Source organism: Pundamilia nyererei, unplaced genomic scaffold (genome assembly GCF_000239375.1).
Source record: "Pundamilia nyererei isolate P.nyererei 1_Seehausen unplaced genomic scaffold, PunNye1.0 scaffold00080, whole genome shotgun sequence".
Lineage (NCBI taxonomy): Eukaryota > Metazoa > Chordata > Actinopteri > Cichliformes > Cichlidae > Pundamilia > Pundamilia nyererei.
Window position 1 is genome coordinate 2043397 of NW_005187481.1, and position 23338 is coordinate 2066734.

At 38.6% G+C, this 23338-nt stretch overlaps 1 protein-coding gene across 2 annotated transcripts in view; it reads right to left on the reverse strand.

The window, feature by feature from the left end:
- Window positions 1-23338, reverse strand: part of LOC102213855 (roundabout homolog 2-like) — an 81484-nt gene that overhangs the window by 32083 nt on the left and 26063 nt on the right. For both annotated transcript variants that reach the window (XM_005737900.2, XM_005737899.2), the window contains exons 3-6: window positions 3836-3993; window positions 3556-3676; window positions 3272-3410; window positions 703-839 (exon numbers count right to left, since the gene is read on the reverse strand). In XM_005737900.2, the coding sequence (XP_005737957.1) occupies window positions 703-839; window positions 3272-3410; window positions 3556-3676; window positions 3836-3993 (555 nt within the window). The remainder of the gene's footprint in view (window positions 1-702; window positions 840-3271; window positions 3411-3555; window positions 3677-3835; window positions 3994-23338) is intronic.

The window sequence follows — 23338 nt, forward strand, 5'->3', positions numbered from 1 at the left end:
TTTCTTGGCCTTAAGACAACAATTCTGATGGCTAAAGATCCAAACGGGACACACAAAAAAAAGAAAAGAAAGTTGGCTTAAAGTGAAGGAAGGAGAGCTAAACCAACTCATTTTAGGCAGCGGAGAAAATACACCAAGGACAAGTACAAGAAAAATAAGGATTATTTTGATGTTTGAGTCACGTGAAGCTACATCAGTAGAGTCCAGGAACAAATATGTGGAGTGTATGCAAATGAGTATCCCCTTTTAGCTCTGTCAACAATGTTTTTTCATGCATAAAAAAAGAAGGAAAGAGAAAAACGAAAAACGGAGATAATGTTATTGGTCTGAATTTGGCTTAATTTTTGCTTGAGCTTTTCAAAGATGAAACAGCTTCTTCCCACTGATAAGGTGTAAATATGGAGTGAGTGGCTGGATGGAGAATTAGCCCCCCAGGAGAGGTCATAAAAGTTCACTTAAAGCTGGTAAGATTGTTCATATCTGGCGCCTAGCTGGAGATCTAGAGCAATCAACTACATCAGCCCACTGTATGAAAGAAAAGCTGAGGCCAGGCCTAGCCTTTCAGCAGGGGGGCAATAATGCTCATAAAGTGGGCAATAAAGGACTGATTGTCCTGTGGCCTGCTTTGGGAGATACAAAAAAAAAAATATTAGGGATGGGTTATGAGCTTTGCCAAGTGTGAGTCCACAACCAGTTACCCACCTCTGATAGTCAGATAGGCGGAGGCCTCCGTTTTACCCACACGGTTCTCTGCGAGGCACGTGAAGGTTCCCTGATCAATCACTGATGCTTTCTTTATCCTCAAAAGGAAGTCGTCTTTTTCATATCTAATGTCATACCTGGTGACAGAGAGGAACAGTGACAGCAAGTCAAGTAACATTCCCAGCTGATTTAATAAAGCTGGAAGCATGATAACGGTTATATGCAAATTAAAAATCTCACGTTTAAAGTGTAGTGTAAAAACAACAAACAAACAATGATATCAAATTGCTGTTGTATAAACTACCGTGTGATGTTTCAGATGGAAGCTTTAAAAGGGTTGTGTCCTTTTTTTTGATACATTACAGGCAGACTTTCTAAGGCAATTTCTACAGTGCTAGAAAAAGGGAAGTAATTATATTGCGATGAATGCATGGCAAAATGAAAGGTGCTTTCAGCTGGAACCCTGACTGTTCCACTTTTTCAATATTTATAATGACGAACCACCCACTGTGGTGTGGGCTGTGCAGTATACTTACGTGTGTGTGTGTGTGTCTAAGTGTATGAGTGTGGAAGAGAGCAACGAAAAAAGACAGAAAGGCAGAGGGAGAGAGAGAGAGAGAGAGAGAGAGGAAGAGATAGACAAACAGTCTGAGAATAAGGGAGTGGCATAGTCTGACAAACAGAGTATGATGAATGAGTTGAGCAGTAAGAAATGACTAATTCATAGAGATGTTCCATGCATCAGTGTGTATCCACCAGTGCAGCATACTGTAAGTCAGCATCACTGAAGTTAGAGTGAGAGAAACATCTAAGCTACCAGAGTTTAGATAAGTGCCTCATAGGGGCTACAGACAGAATGAGTAAAGGAGCAAGGAGTCGGGCTCTCCCTCTCTCGGGTCCCTTTTGGCGTGAGCGATCCTGTGAAATTGTCTAGCCAGCCATACTGATTCAAAGATGGGAGACAAGTCGAGCAGAGAAATGGCACAAGGGGTGAGAAAAAGTCACATCAGAAATAGCTCTTCCAAAGGGTGTGGGCGGAATATCGATGGGAGTTGTGGGGTCTGTCCAGAGTCTGGTGAGGACTCCATTCACAGCACATCCCTGACCCAGATACAGACTTCCCAAGAGGCTGGTGGGTTTCGGAAAAGAATGAAAGAAGTTGAAGGAGGGAAGTGAGGCGAGGTAGGCCTGAAAGTAGGACATGTTTCTGGAGTCAGGGGGTACTGAGGTACAGGGCATAACATAGGTAAGCAGACAGACTGCCAGACATAGGGCGGCAATCAGTTGTTAAAGTCTAACTCAAAATATAATCTAACACAGAGGCACTTTATAGCGTGTTAATGGCTTACACCATGTTTATTTCTTTTTAAAAATAAAGCCATTAAACAGCATTCATTTCGACATGAATAATCACATTTTTGTATAAAAAAGATGAACTACTATGTTTCAGCTAAGGAAAACATACCCTTCAATGCTTTAATTAACTAATATAGCTGATTAATTTCGAAGCAGCTCCAAAAGTAATTGAAAACATCTCCAAGAACAAAACCTATAATTATTTTTGCATTACAGCTGCAAAATTGAATCTCAGAAGCAGTTCAGAGAAACAAATAAACTAGTTAAACAGTCATAACTATAGACTGCTGTTGCAATTAGCATAATTGCAGTTACTCGCTGATAGGCTGATAATATTTATAATGAAATAGTTTAGACAGAATGCTTGCCATGGTTGTTTTTTTTTTATTTAATTAAATGTAATTGTCTGTTACAGTTTGTGATAAAAATCTGATTCATATCACATCTTGTAAAGTCCTTGAAAAATGCCTGAAATGACGAGCTGATGTAAGTTACATACTTCAGACGATGACAATTTATCAGTCTTCAGACTTCAAACTTCAGTTAGAGAAATGTAGTGACTGAATCACACTGTTTCTATACAGTGATCATATATTTAAAGCATATAAAGCACAAGACAAACAATGATAGGCTAATAATAACTTTTTAAAATGAATACTCCTATGTGATACACACATATGCATATGATGTGATCTAAATGTGTGGAACAAATCGCAGGAACACTACATATTATAATGCAATCCATTGCAAAATTACCATAAACTGGATTAAAACATGACATGATTAAATAAACACCATTACAGCTGAATATCCAGTTACTAGGCTATTGTAGTTTTTTCCTTTATACTATAGACAGTATATAGGATCCTATTGTGTTTCCATCTCTTTTAGTGCCTTTTGTGCCACAATTGAATTGTACAAAGCTGGCATTAGTAAAAAGAACAAAAGGACAGACATTCATGTGCTTTTTGGCCGAGGAGTTCAAACAGCAAAAAAATGAGATTCTCTGCAGCTAATAAATAATTTTTTGACAGACTAATTAAAGTCTCCCATGAGTAATACAGTATGTTAAAACTTATTTTCCTGATGGGACTCATTAGCTCTCCTCAAACATTTATCTATTATCGTTTTAGCATCGGTACACATTCACACAAACACGAACGCGCACATGGCACACAGACGTGCACTAAACACATTCAGTCACAGTCCTCACCTGCCACGAGTAATATCCACATCCTCTTTTTTCCATCGCAGCACAGGCGACGGGTCACCATGGACTTGACACCTGAACTCTACGCTCTCGTCAACTAAGACCACCTGGTTCACTGGCCGTTGCACAAACACTGGTCTTTCTGGATGTCGGCAGGAAAGATAATACAGAGGCGAAATTTACTTTTGATATACTGGTTAAATGATGTAGGTGGCAAAAAAAAAAAAAAAAAAAGCTATGATCTATTATTTTCTGAACCGAGCATATGTGCGTGTCAGACTTCTTACCAAAAACTGAGAGCTGAGCTTTTTCACTATCTCTCTCCCCAACCATGTTGGCTGCCACGCAGACATAAATCCCTGAATCACTCTTCTTGGTATTTGAGATGGTCAGCTTTCCTCCACGGACCTGAGGAAGAAAAGGCACCTGTAACTAGAATGAACCGGTTCAATACAAAGTCCTTTACCCCCGTGACAGTTCCGGGTTAATGTGAGTAGCTGAGTATGTGATTTAGTGTATAGGTCCTGAAACAGCAAAGGAGTCCCCTCCCTAAGGGAATTAACCTACTGTGATCCTGTCGTCCTTGAGGTCAAGACGAGTTTTATCTTTCCTCCAGAAGGTGGTTGGTTCCGGATGCCCACGTGGCGGCTGACACTCAAAACTGGCAGTCTCTCCAACTGCCACAACCACGTCCTGTGGATTCTGCCTGAAGTCATCACGCAACACTTAGAAATATAAAAAAAGAGAGCAAGGGTCGTTACCATTTCTTTAAGAAAATCTACTTCAGGTCACTAGTTTAAATTTTCATTCAAGTTCAGCTGTTCCATTATGTGAACCAAAAATTACCTTTAAGATTGAGCTGCCACAGGCTAACAGAACTCTATGACTTTTTTTTTGTAATTTAAGAGTTCAAAGATAATTCTGTCAAGTAGACTGTCGCAGGAGACAATCGCCCATCTGTCTCCGATAATACAGTCATCACTCTGAGGGCATACTGAATGTATGGGCTCTGCAGATAAATGCAACACCATGTATATATCTAGGTGGGGTTAGCGGTACAATGTGCAAAGGAAAGACATACCAAAACACAGAAAGAGACATGAAAGCAAAGCAAAACTATTAAAGACACACAAACAGGCAAGTCTAGATAAGAAGTAAAGTAAATGATCATGCATTAAAAATTTAAACTGTAATAAGTCTGACTACTTGAGGCTGAATCACTCAGTGTAAAAGTACCTGATAAAAGCAAGTGAGCTACACTCTGGTAAGTGCACAAAAGACATTGGCATACGGACATAGACATCAGCCTATGTGACTCTATACTAGCAATGATCAGGTCAACATTGAAATACCTGATTGGGTGAGGTGAAAAACTTTGATCATCTTGCTACAATGCAATGTTATCCTTTGAGTAGAATCTACACAAAACAACCCTGATTCCATGAGGTCACCTACAGCCTACGAGATGCAAGGCTCCACAGCTAATGGGCTAGTGCTGGACACCACAGTATCCTCCTCGAACTAAACACACTCAGCAGGTTCAATCTCAGGGTACCATGAATTATCCCGGCACTTTAAAACTACTAATTTTTCTAGAAAACTTTGATAGTAAAGTACACACTGGCCTGAAATTCACTGGGTCCCTAATTCATTAAAATTCATATTCTGTGAATTTTGAATACTCCAAAAGCAGCCCAGTAAAAACATGAATAACTCTCTTCATAAGTTTAATAGCCAGAACTTACTATTTACTCACTTGCTAATGAAAGTTCATGAAAATGGATACTATGGTTCAAAATGATATTAGGCGTCGGTGTGTTATGGCTATGGTGAAATCAGGCACCTTGAGATGATTGAAAATAGTCACTCTCCAATTCATTATTGTGTTTACTTTAAAACACTACCGAGCTGCATCAAAGGCTGCACAGCGGACTCTTAAATAATTCAAACAGTTATTGAACATTTTCTTATACAAAATAGATGATTTTCAATGTTTTATGAAATTCATTACATTCATACATTCATTTCCAGTAATATTTCTTGACATAAAATATTTATTTATTTTTTCTCTTTCTGAGACCTTGGATGACAACAACGGTTGGTAATGGGCCTGAATTTTTCAGCAGACACAGGGTCAAACTTTGGTTTATTAAAAAGAAGTTGAAACACTGCATATAGGAGTTAGGAGAGGTAGTGCAAATAGTGAGTGGGGATACATATTAGATCAGACTCTGTTGGTGGATGTCTATGAAAAAACACAGGAGCAGAAACAAGGCCAGATTTAGAACTAAGGATAAAAATTTGTTTCAAAACAACATCTTTAACAGAGATGCTCACGTTATACCTGAAGTTATACACTGACATGATATGCTATGACACCTGGATGAAGTATGGTGGTTAAAAAAATATGCCTTGTTTATTCTAATTTTCTGTCTAGGGAGCTGTAGTTCATTAGAATGCCATTCATGAGCACATTCTCCTTTCTTCCTTTCTTGTCAACATTTTAATTTACCCACGGCAGGGATATCTGCTCTTGATTTTGTGTGTTCAAAGGATCGGAAACATCAAGGATTGTCAAGCAGTCCCTGTAAAAACCATGCATTTTGGACAGATGTATGTGATAGCCGCTGCTAAGTTAAAGGTTAATGCTTCAAAAACTCCCCACTTCTGTCACAGTTGTTTTCCACATATCATTTTTAAAACTAGTTGTTGTTTTTTTAACTAACCACAGTATTGACTGTACTGTAAGCCATCACTGAAATAACAGTTAAAAATAGATATCATGATCTGGTTCATGCAATGAGCTGTTGCCTCTTTACATTAACAGCTTTTGACGTCTTTTATTTATTTATTTTTTTAACAAGTCTTGCTCTAGGCCTGTTTTAAATTACAAAGTGTGCTGTATGGCAACAATGATGATTTACAAAATTAAAAATAAATAAATGAATAAAGGGAAGTTTTCAAATTAAATAACTGTCTGTTGTTTAATAAAATTCTGCTGTTTCTAATTTTCAGTGAGATGAATTAATGAAAAACTAGAGCACTTTATCATATCCCACACTAGATGATAGCCTGTGTTTGCTTTTCATCCACATTACTGCCATGAGCTATTCTGCTGATATACTGTAACATGAATTCCAAGTCCCAGAGGACACCTCTAGTGAAAAAGCAAATCAGGAAGGAGCCAACAGCCCTTTGGCCTAACTGTCAATCACATCCAGTAGCTAGAGTAAACGAGCCTCAGTCGCAGACACTACTTTGGCACAGACATATGCCTAGCTGGCTGTCACGTTGTACTATACGCTTACTGACCCATTCCATGAAGGCAACACTGCACTCATCCAGTCACACAACTGCTTTCCTGTTTTTGTGTTGTCACATCAGAGATGCTTCTCTAACAGCTTGTCCCAAGAGACCGTGAAACACACAGGAATAACTGGAAAACCAGTTAGTTGAAGATGAAGTGAAAACCCAATTACAAGAAGTAAGTCAGGGGAAAAGGCAGTCTGTCTTAAACAAAGGTTGCTGGTTTATTGTAATGGTGGAGTTTATAACTGTCACACTATGCTGGCAATACCATAAAAAAGAAACATATTCTAGGCACGATGTCTGGTGTCAGATACTAATCCATTATCAGCCACTTGCAGCTATACAGTATCTAAATCTAAAGTACCAAATTCTCCCTGTCTCAGTGTGAGAGGTCACAAGTCCAAGAGGAGTTTTGAAATATGAAGCACATTTATTTCTTCTTCCAAAAAACACAAGAAAACATATTTCTAGCCAAACCCTCTAGCCAGACACCAATTCAAAATGCAACTAACATAATCTCTACTCTACTTTAATCCTATCTGGTGCATACCAGATAAAGAAAGAGTTTCTTGCACACACACAAAAATGCTCAATATCCACATAAAAAGCACTTCCAAAGCAATTTACAACGTCTATCTATATTGACAATTCCCCAAATGCAAGTAAATATCATTCAAATAAATATATTAATACATCTAAACAGTAACACTAAACACCCTTCTAACTAATACACACTTGATATTACTCTCCAGGAAATAATAAAAGACTCTACTGGGCCTAGGCTTCTGCTTGAACATATCGAGACTGTGGAAGAGGCAGAGGTAAATTTGTATAATGGATGGATTACATTGTAGTGCTTGTGTGCTAGTAGCTGGGCAGCAAATATCTGTGTATCAATTACTCCCATTATTAATAGTAATGTTCTGTGGTAACTGAATATAACTAGCAGTTACATTCTGATACACTGTACCTATTGTCTCTGGGCTATTTTTACTTGTGATGCCACACATGATTTAAAATAACAATTTGTCTCTTGATTTACTTTGGTTTGCCATGAATGGTGCACACAATCGGTTTTATCTAAATAGTTTTGGAAGAGAGTAACTTACAATTTCTTGATGATGGGCTACTGCAAACTTGAAATTTGGTCTCATTAACAAAGGCTGCACAGTTACAAATTATACACTTTAAGGCACAGCGTAGTAGTGCAGGGGTTTGCACTGCTGCTGCATTGTAAGCAAGTTCTTGGTTCAATCACCTGTCGGTGTCCAGTTACTCTGGCTCCTTCACATAGTCCAAAGATATCTAAGTTAGGTTAATTGTTGATACTAAACTTTGTGACGTGAGATACTTAAAGTGTATGAGTAAAACCAGAGAAGTAAATGGCATTCTGTGAACATTATCAGAGCAAAAATAATAAAGCCCAGCAGTCTGACTGCTGCTTTCTCTCTGATACACTGAAGTAAATCTGTTTTCTTATACAGGAGAGATAAGATTGTCACAGTACACAGACTCGTCCTGTCTATTTCTAATTATTTTGATTCCCTAACTTACACGAGGCAGAAAGAAGAAAATTGTTCTTTCTGTATGTTTCCTGAATTTTCCATGCTCACTTATTCTCTGTGCAAGGAAAGAACATTTCTACACAGATATGAGTGACACCCACTGAGAGGTCTAGGCAGGTTTCTGTGAGTGCTAAACTCAAACTTATGCGAGGAATAAGGTTAAGGTGATGTTAATCTGTTGATCTTAAATGTGGAACCCCTGTGGAGGCAGCATCCATGCGTAGGCTGTTGTCAGATGGTAATTATTTTGAGATGGTGGGCTGCCACCACTGCCTAATGTTGTCTGATTGAGTACTGCTCAATTATTCAAACAAGGCATTCAGAGGACTCACTCATTTGCCAGTTACATTTATCAAATCAGAAGGAGAGTGACTTGTAAATGGGCTTCATTTTGTGGCACAATGGGTGGTAAAAATATGTGACAAGGTAGAAGTGTCTGAATACAAATAACTATACAGAGGCTCATTCTATGATTAATAGAAAAAGGGTGGTAATGTGGTAGTTGTAAATTCTGAGATATTCCATCTCACTGTTTTGATTTCTTGAGACTCTCTACAGGCTCACTCTACAACTGAATTTCATTACAGCATTTCACCAGCACATCAAATCTGTGAAGATCCCACTTGAGTACTGGATGCATGTTGCTCAGTTTGCAAGCTGCCCAGATGACTCAGAAATAGAAAATCATCTCCATTTTGTCACAAGTACATGGATTTAAAGCAGTATTTATTAACTTACAGCAGGTGATGTTTCAAAACATGCCTTGCTCTATACAGACAGGGCATTTATTAGACGCTGTATTATCTGGTACAACTGCTGTCTCATGTACCCATTAGGCATGCATACATTTACTGCAGAGTCTATCTCCAACAATGCACATCAGCTTAATATTAGTCATAATGCATCCCTTCTGAAAAAAAATGCAATGTTGATATTTGTATTTTAGCTACACCCATCTATAAAACTACTGAGATATTTTGCTCATTTCAGGGCTCACATAGCATGCTAATAAATTAAAAGGCGTGCCGGGATACTAAAAGGATTGCAGTGCAGCCATTCTATATTTAGCCAAAGTCCTTATAATGTCTCTGATATAGGTAAGGTTGATAATGTTCACTTGAAACCCACAAAGTAATGTTCACACAGACAGGTCTGACTAATGAGAGTAGCTGTCAATTAACCTTAGGTGGCTGAATGTTCTCTTTTAAATTCCTCGAGAAGATGCAGTAGAATTTAGTGCAGATAACTTTTTTCATGGTGCAAAAATCTGTTAAATTCAATTTTATTAATATAGTGCCAAATCACAACAGACACCTCAAAGTGCTTCATATTGTAAGGTAAATACCTACTATACCCACAATACCAGACCACTAGATGAGTTCAAATATACAATTTAGAAACAGCAGCTGCACTTAAAGCTGTTTAGAAATGCATTTAGCCTTTATTAGTCATGAATCCATAACGAATAAAAATTGATTTAGAAAAAGTTAGCCCAGAGCAGCTCAATTAGATAGCTAGATAGGTTAGGTAATGATGTAGATATGTAAATTGGGAGGTTTATTCTGCGTATTTAAAATATCTGAGAAAAATCTTTCAGGTCAATGTAAGAAAATGCAGATTACATTTTTAAAAAATCATTGTGGACCTGCTAGTCGAGTCATTTCAGAGCAGTAATTAATCATAAAAGGCATTTGTACAATATACACAGTGACAGATGGTGACTGTGTATATTTAAATTACAAGCAAGTTAACACAGGAAGAATTCTGTGTCTCATTTCCTAACATATAGTGTTTAGAGTGCCTTTATGAGTCAATGTTATATAAACTGCTTGAGGTATAGCAGCGCTATACCTCAGGAGCCAAAATGAAAAGAAATATGTGCACAAAGTATATGACTAGTGAGGAAAGATGAAGATAGTAACATCTGAGTTGTTGTGTGTAACAGATGGCTGGATTTCCATTCGGGACTCACAGATGCGGTGAAGAAATGAGGTGCTTCATGTAGACAAAGCTTGACACATACAGTCAACATATTATACATTCAGGTTTAAACAGCATATCAGCCTTTATTTATAGAAATTGTTATAGCAGTTCTATTTCTGTGATTACATTGTATTTGAGCATAAGGAAAATCCTGCTATTGTACAGCCTTTTGCAGTCAATGATCCAGTGTCCACGAACAAACTACAGTCGTGCCATTTCTTGTGACAGAGGTCTACTACATTTTTGTTTTCTTTTTCAAGTTTGCTTGAGGTTGTTGTTTTTTTTGAACAAGATAGCCTGTAGGGACATGTCATGTTCTCAGCAGCAGTCAAGGATGTCCCATATCTGTCACATGCATAATATCTACACTGACATACACGCACATATACACATAAACAAACAGAAAAACAGCTGCCCTGTTCCTATATCACAAACTGTGCTGATGACCATAACACATCATCACTGTTCAAGAGATAGAAACAGAAACCAAGACAGTTATGCCGACACGCACTCATGGAACAGGGACAGGGAACATGGAGTCAAGAAGGCTATTTGCATTGGGCATTTTTTTTTTGAATAAATAAACAACTTAGCATGTCTGTGCCCTAAAAAAGTCATCAGTAATCAGTCAGGACTAAGATCAGCAGGGAGATGAGGAACATTTACACAATGTCCCCTGAGGCTAACAGCCCAGTACAAACGTGCATTACCTATTATAGTTCTGGCTTCCCAACAGGAAGACACAACATGAGTAAATTAAGCCCCCCTTCTTTTTAAAAACAACACGGTAGCCTGAATATAGAACTATATACACTTGAATTTCTGCCATAATTGCAAGGTGTAAGAGTATCAATGACATCAAATGTAGCAGAAAACAATAGACTGCATTGGCTTGAAGCCTTATTGGTGTCTCTACACACTTTCCAAGTATAATTTGTATTCCTGACAGCTCCTTAAATATATATGTGAAAATCTTTATTTAATTCAGCTATACTTATTAGTGCACATTACTATTAAGTCCAATTATGACCCAATTTTATTTCCATTCTTGCAACATGAAATATAGAGGGGGAAGACCAGGAGGTACATAGTAACTGAGGTCAGCAGCCTTCAAAAGTATGTTCAGACAGCCCTAGCACCGCTTTGCTTTGCTTTTTTGGCATCATTAGTGTCAACACCAATTAGTGTCAATACGAGAGCTGAAAATAGATGAACGGTGAAATCTGTGTACGCCTGTGGCAACACAAAAATTTAGCAGAGTTTTAGATGCAATTTAGTTTTTACTTTGACTTTAGCTAGCACAGGCAGAATTTAGTGAATGCTATTTTGAATTGCTGTTTGTTTAAACGCTCCTCCTTAGCTTCATTATTAACCATAAAAGGACATTTTACTTTTCCCCTCTTTTCAACCAGATATGTGACACACACTAACACAGGGCACATTTTACCCATATCTTTACTCGTAACCTTTCTTTCCACGGAACGTTTGAGTGAGAGTTTACACCTCACGCTATAAAAACAGTCATTATGAAATCTTTGGCCTTTGAGTTAGGAACCAGTCAGCCACCGTGAAGGGTTAAGAATAAATGCCCTATACCATTGTCATGTTTAATTAACCTCCGTTCTCTTGTCGTGTAAAGTAAATTGAAGTTGTGGATGGTATAGGAGGAATCACCCCTCCTCCCATTACCCACTCCCTCATCTCTCACTTGCTTTGCCTCTAGTTACTGTAACAGCATTCCCTCGGACCACATTTCCACATCTATAATTAATTACTCCTGTCTGCATGAATTTCTTCGCAAGAACACATTCCTTTATCTCTAAGAGTAACCTATGTAAATCTGCTTCTCCCTTCTCTCCAGAGTCACAGTTTCAATCTCATCTATATAAACCGCTAAATCCAGATGCACTGTTGTTTGTACAGCAGTGTTCAAATATTTTTGTGTGGACTTAGTTTGTGAATTTGCATTTATGGAGACTTAATTCCTACCCATTCTTCCCAGTGTTCTATCTTTCTAGTTGGTATCTAAAGATAAAGAAACCTGCCTTGATACTTCACTGTTAGTTATTGGAGAAAGAAGAAAAGGAGAGAAAAAAATGGAAGAAAGCAAGATATATAAAAGGTCAATCACAATATTTTTTTCTCAAAAACCATGGGTGTCATAGACCCTTAGAGCAATATTTTGAAGAAGTACAACATGAGCGGAAAAATGAGTCAGGGATCAGAATCTCACATTTGATTCGCCTTGTTTCACTAAAGCAGTGGTCACCAAGGGGAAGAAACCTTACTTGCAGACACTAGTTATATCTAACTGAATTTATGCACCCTGCTGTGTTTTATATTCATCATTGTTATTATCATCACAGTACTGCACAGGGTAAAAAGAAAAGCTATTGCAGACTTTTAAAAGTTAAAATGGCTTGATCTTTTCTAGCAACCACTTTTTTCTCTTCACTTTTCTGTTCACTACAACCTTGTCCCAGCTTTGGGAATGGTCACTGTCTTCTGTTTATACCAGTAGAATATATGCAATTTCCAAGCTGTCTTGAGTTATGTGGGAAAAACTGAACTAAAAAAAAAGTCAGAGAATATCAGAAACAGAAAAATCCAACTGAGATGCCATGATCTAAGCACCTGCACAATGATGTCCACCAGAGATAGTAGTAGTAGCCTATATATAGAACCATATGATTGAATTTGAATAAATTATTGGAACAACTATGTAGGGCACAGCTCCTCAACTACAGCTGTCATTCAACACAAAAAAGAAAACTAATTAATATGATAATCTCAGTCAAACACATTAACTGATGATATATGGGAGGTTTTGTTACTTTGATTGCACGGATTTGACCTTTGATCTCTAAATGAGAAAATTAACTGAATTAATCAAATATATATGAAGGCTGGATATATAACAGGCTATCAGAATATAAACTGATAGCCTGTAAAAAATGTACCATTTCTCATTCAGGTCTCTGAGTTCTCATCTCTGAATCTGAATACGTAAATTTTAATGTTTTGGCTATGGCCATTTTGAAATTTTGCAGTCAGATTTGGACGAGAGAGTAAAATGCCAAGTCATAAGCTAACGTGACTTAGCTTGGTTAGCAAACTGTAACCACAGACTGAATGGATGCAATATACGGACACAGATATCTGCTAGTTAGAACCAAAAATGCGCACTACACTTCTATATTAGAGATTCTCCCAAAACACCACAAACATGGGGCAGAAGATGAATTCTGTGTCTCAAATTAGCCAAGGGAAACTTAGTAGAAAGCTAGCAGCTAAGCTCTTTAACTTGCAATAGGTGAGTTATCAATGCTATATAGACCCTCTTCTACGGGCTTCAAGTTTTCAACAAGGCACAGGACCGTATTATCGATTCTGTGCCCTCATTAAAAATTATAATAATAATAAAAATCAAAGTAAAAAAGAATAATAGAAAAATAATTTCTCATACAAATAGATCACCATCAGCAAGCCTAAACTTATTTCTTCACAGCTAAGAGTTTTGACTAGAATATAGATAAGCTATTTAACAAATCATCAATTTAAAAAAATCAACTGAACAGGACAAAATTCAACTTATTTTTCATTCCTTGGTACAAACACAATCACACCTACACAGCAAAATCTCCAGTGTTAACTGATTTTCTAACACTGGAAAATAACTCAAAATGTTAGAAATATTCCAGTGTTAGAAAATCAGCAATGCTTAGTGTTAGTCATTGTAAATCTTGAAAACTGACTAGGTTACTTTTAAAAATACAACACTGTCAAAAGTGTTCATTTAACACTCAACAGTGTTATATTTAACACTCAAAGGAGTGGACACATATAGACACTCTCTAGTGTTAATTTAACACTGGAGATTTTGCTGTGTAACATCTAACATTTACACTGATTTAATAGAGCTGATGAGCTAAAACTGGCTGCCCACAATGTTGATGTATTAGTCAAAACCTCATTTAGCATTTCAAAGTGAAAATCCCAAATGCACAAGGAAGGATAAGAGTCCAGTTATATCTCCTAGTAATTCTTAAGCTTCTCCCACAGCCAACTAGCCTCGATACAAATACTCCCTTGAGCAGTTTAGGAGATTATTCACCACAAACTGCAGTTAATCACATCTATGTACACCTTCTGGTAAGCCCCAGGTCACCAGTTACATACTCTGTATGTACACAGCAACTGGAAGGGAGCAAGTGTTGGTGGCTGATCCATACCTGCTACCTGCAGTACCTTCCTATGATCCCTCTGTATGTCCTCCATCACATAAAGCAGATTAAAAAGCACTATCTATGAGACAAAAGACTTTGGTGCCACTTCAGAAAATGGCATCAATTTTTCATATATGACATTTCCATAGAGAGATAGGTATGGAGAATCAGACCAATCTTCCAGTGATAGCCCATCATGGGGTGATCGGTCTCAGCTGAGAGAGGGCGTCCTTTCCTGCATGAACACACACAAGCATATTCATCCACACACAGGGAGGTACATGTGCAAACACAATCACACCTAACTCCTCTATCTTTCTCTCACACACACATAAGACAAATCTGCTCCGTTCATCAACACATTCTTGCTGCTGACATCCACATTTCAATTTCATGTCTCTCTTCATCCTCTGTTTTCATTTTTTCCCCTCACATTCTCCATCTGTGGTACATTTTTGCAAAACAAAACAAAGGAGTTGGCGTCTTTCAACTCTTCAGAAAGTTCTGTTTATCCACGTAACCAGGCATTATTCTGTTTCACAGCAATCTAACCCGTCTATCTCCATCAAACCATGCTCCCTGAATCCCTCCGCATATCCCTCCCTAAACACAAAAAAGCACATGTCATTTTTCACGATGAATCCAGCGGCAAAAATGTAAAACAAAACAGACCAGGAAAATCAAAAATCATAGTTCGTTATTTGAGCAGAGCGTGTGGTGCACTGCTTGACAAAATAACTGTAAATACTGACACGGCTAATCTCAACACAGCTGTTAGTATTAGGTCCTTTAATCCTGGTCCAGATCGGTGATGTGCTCACACTGGCTTGGGGACAGATGAGCAACAGCCACCAGGCTGCCAAGTAGGCTAAAGGCAGCAGACTGGCCTGACGCTCACTTTTCGACATGATAAGCCGGGAATCCGTGAGCCCTGGAGCGGGGCTCTAAAAGCAGTCTTTGTGGTGCATCATACAGCCTTTGACTAAATATCACTGGCCATGCTGCAATCTAACACCAGATCACTGCAATGTATTTTTTTTCTTACCTTTGATCATACCTGTTACATACATCTGTGCTGACAGAAATCCTACTTCTGAACAAAAACAGGGGTGCATGACAGGAGTGGTGCACAATTTTTAATTACCTGGTATTATTATTTTTTCATTTGTTAATATTAAATTATTAAAAGATAAATAATTTCAGTGTAAACAGCACTGATGTGTCGGGTTGAATTAAAACTATGTAGGTGATACCAATTTTTAAAAAAAAAGATGCTGTAAGCTATGAAGTGGCACTATGCTAATAACAAAAAAAATGACAGCTAATGCTCTGCTCAGCTTTAGCTTTCTTCTGAAATTAGTGTAATGTTTTTGTAGTATTATAACAGGAACATCTAAAGGGAATTCTCTTTGAATGTCCTGCAAACCTGTCTCTAACTATGACTGAATAAAGCGACAAACAAATCTGAGCCGCACTTGCTCTCTGAACCATCTATTGTTGATTCATCAGTTGCTTTCCTTCCACTCTTTCTTCCTCTAATTATAGTGTGAATACTAAGTAAATCCTTTTAAGCCTGGCAGTAAAGGGAAAAAGTAAACACACGCTACATATGACGTGCATCAGTACAGTTAGCTCAGATGCTCTTCATATAAAGAAGGATAATACCTATTTGATTTTCTAGTCCAATGTTTCCTCTGATTTTATCAAATCATATTTGTTCATGCTTTCATAATCTGTCAATCACGGCTTCTAACTGACACACTATCACTCACTGGTGAGTGCTCCCTCTGATGAAATACTGTGCACAACAGAGGGATGGTTCTTTTCCTTCAAGCATCATAATAACCCTTTAAATCTCTGTGAAAATGACTGCTTTGAGAGGCTGACTGTGCAAGTGCTGCACTTCTCTGTTGCTGACATGCTGGAGCCAGTTGCACTGACTTTACAGTCTGATCTGCATACGACGCCATGTGCCAGACCCGATTGTCTGTGGTCAGGAGAAGAAGCGAGAGAAAGAGACACGGCAGCATCTGTGCCACGTATCTGTAAGAATAAAGGTCATAAGTGTAAGACATGCAATAAATGACTGACAGATGGAAGCACAGACATGGATGCCAACTCAAATTCTCTAGGTACACGGCGTAAGGAAACTGACAATCCTGTCTCAATCTTCTGGATTAGGAAAAACAACCAACACCCTTGCGGCATACACACAGGCAATGCAAACAAACTGTACCCTGTTCTGTACAGCTTCTTCATTGCACAACTGGAATCTAGAGAGAAACCGTTAAAAGACAGAATTCACTAAAATTATGGCATCCTAAATATATTTTTTAAAATCACTGGGCAGATATTTCACCAAATGTATTTTAGATGTAAACTGCAATTGTGAAACTGGTTTATTAACCCATTGGTGAGCCTGTACAATCTTAGTCAGAAAGCCCAGGTAGGAAAATGACAACAAAGATTTAAATCAGCTCTGTAATTGGCTATTAAAAAATACTGCAGGTTTTATATGCCAAAACCAATGAACAGGTTTCCTTTAACTGCCAATTAGTAAATCTTCTAATCTTCTAGGTAAGCGCTCAGATGCTTTGAAATGAAATTTTCAAAAACAGTAGAAAGTGATCAAATATTATCTTTTCATAACAACGCCACCCTGTTATGATTTGTGGTGTTTTTTCATTCATTTACGGCGCAAAACTATGAGGGCAGTGGATGTCAAAAGAGAAGAAACAAAGTTGTCAATCATGACACGTAAGTTGGCTTTTTATAGTTAATAAAGCAGTATTCAGCCTGTGCTCCCTGCACTACAAAGACTGCACTTATTATTGTTAAGTTGCACCAATTACTGGCTGGCAAAGGCATTTGAGAAAAGCACCATTAAACCCAGCATCCGAAGAAACAGAAAACAGCCGGGTGTTTTCTCTCAGGGAATGTAATTGATGAGACGCTGTGGAACAACACACCCACTGGAGCATCCAGTCCCTCAGCAAATTATTACTTGGCTTACAGTATGTGCGGCGTCTACCTAGTTGTCATTTCTTATATATCTCCTTATCATTACATACTTTGACTCATAGATATCAAACATATATAATACTGTGACTATATAACATCTGCTACCATAAAATCAAACCTTTTTTTAATTTCTTTTTGTGTACAAATGTTTAATTGCGCTTAATGTTCATTGTAATTATTGCCATATTTGGAGTCAAGATTAATGTTTGTGCATTTTAGCATCACACATCTCCGGGAAGCAGTGATGTGCATAAACAGAGCTGCATTCAAAGGGTGCTCAATAGACAGTCTAATCCACACAGCAGCAGGAGAATCGGCTTTCAGACTGACACCATGAGCCTTGAACATCCACACATTAATAATGCGCTTCCCCCCCCTAAATTCTTTATATTAGAGGCTATGTGTAAATAAATTATTTCTGCATCTCTGAATGAAATCCACAGGGTGAGCAATGTGTAAAAAGTGTCCTTTGCTAAAAAGCGCAAGCAGTAAGTGGTAAACACTGTCACCAAACAGCAAGGAGGCCTCAGGCCTGAAGTGAGTTTGCATGTTTTCCCTTTGGGTTATATACCTCCCTCTACATTCCAATGACGTGCACGTTAGATGACTTGAAAATTATGAATTGCTTGTAGGTGGGAAAGTATTTGTGGTCCATATGTGACAATGGGAAGGAAAAACTCCCTTTTAACAGCAGGGATCAGGCTCAGAAAGGGGAGCCATCTCCTTCAACCAGATGGGGGTAAGGGGAGGTAGATGGGACAAAAGACACACTGTGGAAAAGAGCCAGAGTTTAATAATAACTAATGATTAAATGTGTATATACAGAGGTGAAGAGCTTAGTGTATCATATGAAGCCTCCAGCATCCTAGGCTTATTTCAGGGTAACTAAGGGCGGATTCAGGATCACCTAATCAAGACCTAATTATAAGCTTTATCAAAATAAAATGTAAGTTTTAAGCCTAATCTTGAAAGTAGACAGGTTCCACTGAGGAGGGGCCTTAAAGTTGAAAAGACTCTGCCTCCTATTATGCTTTTGAAATACCCTGAGAACCACAAGCCACCACCCTGAAAGCAAAGTGCTCTAGTCAGGTAATAAGGTGCGAATAATCTTAAAAATTAAACCATAATGCTGAAAGTCCCTTTTTTGTTAGGTTTATCATGCAAGCAGTGACAGCTAAGGACTAACAACTGTTTATCAGTTCACCAATCAAATATTTCAAAAGCTTGATTTGTTGGGGTTTAATTCTGAGATATCCACGCTCCACTCAAGGTGAACCAAACTTTGGGCAGGTCAAATGTTTATGCAACTCCCCTTCATGTGCCTCTAGGTGAAGTTTCTATTTACTTGTAACAGAGAGTTTGAGATCATACTAAGGAAACTGTTATGGTATTTGGGGTTAGTGTTTTGAACTGTATTAAATGCCAGGTTTATCAAAGCCTGTCTTCCATCATTTAACAAATAGACTGCAGCAGCATGTTTAGTTATAATGTCTAAATATATATGGGAAAATGAACATCAGGTGGCAAATACACATAATGTGTATTTGTACTCATGTGACCTGTTTCACAGCTGTGGCTGGTGATTTGACAGCCACATTAATATCACATGCTTTAACTGATTGTGTGTCAGTGTGATAAGTGCCACTCCTTTTGAAAAGGATAAGGCCTGTGAAAATTGACAAATTTCATCAGTAAAAGTCTGCTGAAAACTATTCATGGATGTGTGAGGTGCAGTCAGATAGATTACTGTTGAGTTTCCAATATCTGGAATCACATCTCTGCCCCCATCGGCTTAATGGACTGAATCCTATGGGAACCTTCGCTCCTATGTTACTGCTCTACACCACTTCTGGCTCAACAAAAGCCAAAAATATTACCGCATGAAGGTGAGTAGACTCTACATTCCCTTCGAAAACGAAATTCAAAAGGCTACGATTTATCCAGTAAGCACAAGAATCTTTCTTTGGCGCATGCAAGACCTTGAGGAGTCTTATCCACCTTGTCAGCCATTTGATGTAGGTATTAAACTACCCCTTCATATTCTGGGTGCAAGGAGATAGGGGCCAAGCATAATGAGCTAGGCTATCACATAAGGGTAGGCTTCAATATCTTTCAATTTTAAGGAAGGCTTTCTTCACTATAGCATTTTCCATTAGCTGATTTGTCTTCATCCTATGCAAGCAGTCAGAATTATTGCGAAGCAAACAGTTTTCTTTGTTTCCTTATCATTTAATTGATCAGCGGAACGATCTGTAATAATGAATTGTTTCTGAGCAAATTCATAAATGGCAGAGCGCAGCATGTAGTAACAACTTCATTAGCCGGTGCTTGAGGTTTTATCAAAATGAAATGCTCATCGTAGTGTTACCTTGCATTCACGATCCTATCTATGACCAATCCATCTTAGAGCAATATTTAACAAAAAGAAGACATTCCATTGTAAGCAGTTCTAGCTGAACAAATTCTACCTTAGACCGTGTGTACTTTTCTTTGTTTGAGGAGTATGCATGAATTAGTAATAAGCTCAGTGATCCCCTTGCTGCTAAATAGGTTAGAGGAAAGAATATATAATTATGTATGAGGGAAGATGGAGGTTGTGACTGACAGTTCTACAGATATAAAAAAAAGGAAAAAAAGAGAAGAGTTTGTTAATTCTGGATGGGTAGCTGTATAGTTCCAACCTTGGTGGGTGAGCTGTTGAGCACTACATGCCTGAGTTGATCTGCACTGCATCTCACTGTGGCTCACTCTAAAAAAACCCTCACCCACAGAGAGTTCCCCAACTGTCACATGCCACTGAAGCACAGTAAATACAAACACACACGCACACACACAGCATAGCCATTTTCATTAACAGAACCACTGGCACACTCAACCCAGCTGGTCCCTGAGTCGACACTGGAACTGCACATCTGGTGTCAATGCTCTGTTAGAGGGAGGCCATCTGGTTGGGTAGAGGGAGGGGAGAGGGGAGACAGGACCAGAGTGGGGAAGTCTAAAGACGTTTGGGGAGACAAAAAAAAACAGACTTCTCATCGATACTGTGCCATCGGAGGTATGTGCATTAAAAAAATGGATCTGTTTGTGAGATGTACTACATGCTCTGCGTGCATTAGTTCGCTTCCGAGTAAGAGGATTAGATGTCAAAGTCGGGTTTTTCTCTCGGAGCATTTGGAGCTAATGGCAATGAACAGATAGCTTGTTTAATGGCTCTGACTCTCAGCATAACACACGTCTTCTCAACATGAATAATGCTCCCTCTGTATTGTCCCATGGCTTCCATGAGGAACTTAATATTACATAATACATAGAAACATTAATAATTCTTAAGTGTTTCCATGTGACGCTGCAGTACATTTTTACTTCCCTGTCCTTCTTGCTGTAATGTTTTACGTTATTAAGCGTTGCAGTTCCTACCAGTCTGCTTGTATTAGACGACTGGCTGTTGACAGGATGCCTGTAAAGAATCTAGGACTATATGATATTTACCTATATTGAAGAGATTCTCTCCTTATAGCTGCAAGCGTAGGCCAGTGCAATAACCGTTTATGACAACAAGTTCTAAAGACATTTACTCATACACAAGTCTAGAATGTATATGAGAGGTCCTGCATTGGTTTGCAAGCAGACAGAGAACAAGTGCATAAGCATTAATCTGTTACTGCCACTTTGATTACATTATTAAGGACTCATACCACCAGTGTGACAGTGATATAGTCATGCACCTCACTTTTAGGCTTTTGATTTGTGTCAATGTGAGGAGAAAGGCCGGAAATTGACCACCAAAACCTTTGAATGCACCCCAGCAATGCACTTTACTTTACCTTAAAGAACATACACACACACACACGCACAAAGTGCCTTCTGCTGCCAGTAGCCGACTGAATCATGCTCTTATTAAACCTTGATCGGAATTCGAACGAGGGCATTATCCACTTACAGTTATTAATGCTGCGGCTCTCAAGGGAGGACAAAGCAGACAGCGACGGACGGGGTGGGGGGTGGGTGTATGCACACCGCACATACAGATGTTACTATAAAGTTCTGTCTGGAGGTAGGGTTCTTGAGATTGCATACATAGATAAGGTTTGCACTTCCATTAAGTAGGAGTTGGATAAATATCCATCTCTCATTAAATAGAGAAGCCCACGCACGCACACACACATACATACACACACAATTATCAAACTAATCATCAAAATGTTGTATCTGGATACAATAACCACACCAAACACCAAATGCTTGATTAGTGATAGGAAGGACTGCTCCTAAAATCCCAGCCTCAAGGAAGTCAAAGAAAATGAGATTCTCATTTTACATTTCCAATATACTACAACCTCAGCATCTCTTAATTAGGAACCAAAAGACAGTCTTTATTTTGGCAGAGTTAATTAAGAAAGAGCAAAATTTGCACAACTATTGCAAGGTACAGTAGATAAACATAAGAGTACGGGAAGAGCAAAAAAATATAGATAAAAGTGCTCGTCAATGTACTGTAATGCCTTTACGGGAAGGCAAATAGAGATTAGCTGTCAGTCCTGTGAAAGACAGAGGTAAGGTGTCAATAGAGAATCAGAAAGAAATGTTGCCGTGTTACGGAAGTGATAATTCTGTCTCTGCATAGCATCCAGGGGGCATTTTGTGAAAGCATCCTCTATGAAAACTATGAGAATTAATAGCCTTAAATTCTATCTCTGCTTGAAGGTTTTGCACTAGAGCACATGCTCCTATAACACTGACATCCAGAATTAGTCTACGTGATTTGAAAAAAACACATTTACTTACAAAAGCCTTGGAAATACACTATTTGGACTATTTCCAGTTTTATATGCTTTATTTTTTGTAGCTCTATGTTTGTGTAACGATTTAAACAAGGCAGCACCTCTTAAGTGTGCTGCTGTTTTCAAGGGGCTTTGTTTAAAACTGTGAACAAACAAAGGTTGTATGGAAACCAAATTGATTTTTTTGCCACCTACACACACTGCTTTTAATTAGACAGAACTGAATCATGCGACTGTTTCTATTGTGTCTGTGGAAATAAATTGCATATGTGCATTGCACTTGGATCATTCTTTGCCTTACATTCATTTACACACAAGTTTCTATCAATTTGTTTATTTATAGATGATATTGCACATAAATTGACAGTGACTTTGTTAGCTAAAGCATCTGATTTGCACCTGTAGTTTGCAAAAACATGTCCTCTCTCTACTCCCAATGCCAGCAACTTGAGGCTTTGTGCTTTTAGCAGTTTATCATCCTCCCTAATCCCAAATAGCCGTTCCAAGAGTTACAGCACCTGTACGTGCATCCGCCGAGCCACATGAATTTTCCTCTTGGGGATTGCATGATACCAGCAAGGTCTGACTGCCTAGACAACGCAGTAATACAAGGGGAGTGGCTGCTGCTGAACACAAGCCAAACCAGCTAGACGGGGGAGGGGAACACGTGCAGGGAAAGGGAAGCGACAACTGTGGTTGGATCTGGCTTTGATGAGAAGGCTTGAGAAGAGGGGAGGCTCAGTCTTCGATGGAAGCAGGTGTGTGAGGAGGTGATAAGAACATTGTGACAGGCACTACACACAAACACCCCGGCACACACACACAAACATGCAAACAAATAAATAAAAAAAAAATACTCCTGCAAACACCACTTACTGAAACTGTTCCTTCAACTTCAACACTAATTTAAATGGCATCCCTTCAAATAACTGAGCCTGCACTTGTGCGGGCTCCAACTCTTTTCTGGTCCCTCGTAAGAAGACAGACAGAGAATTATGGTGTGAGAAGAGAAACATTTAAGAGGGGAATGAAAATGATGAGAAAGGGGAAATGGGAGCGAGGTTGATTTAGGCAGCTAATATTGTGGTAAACAACTCTTTACTAGGAAAGACTACACGTGTCTCAGTTTGCACTGTAAGGGTTTCAGGCTGCGCACATATACTGCACACATATATATTAATTTAT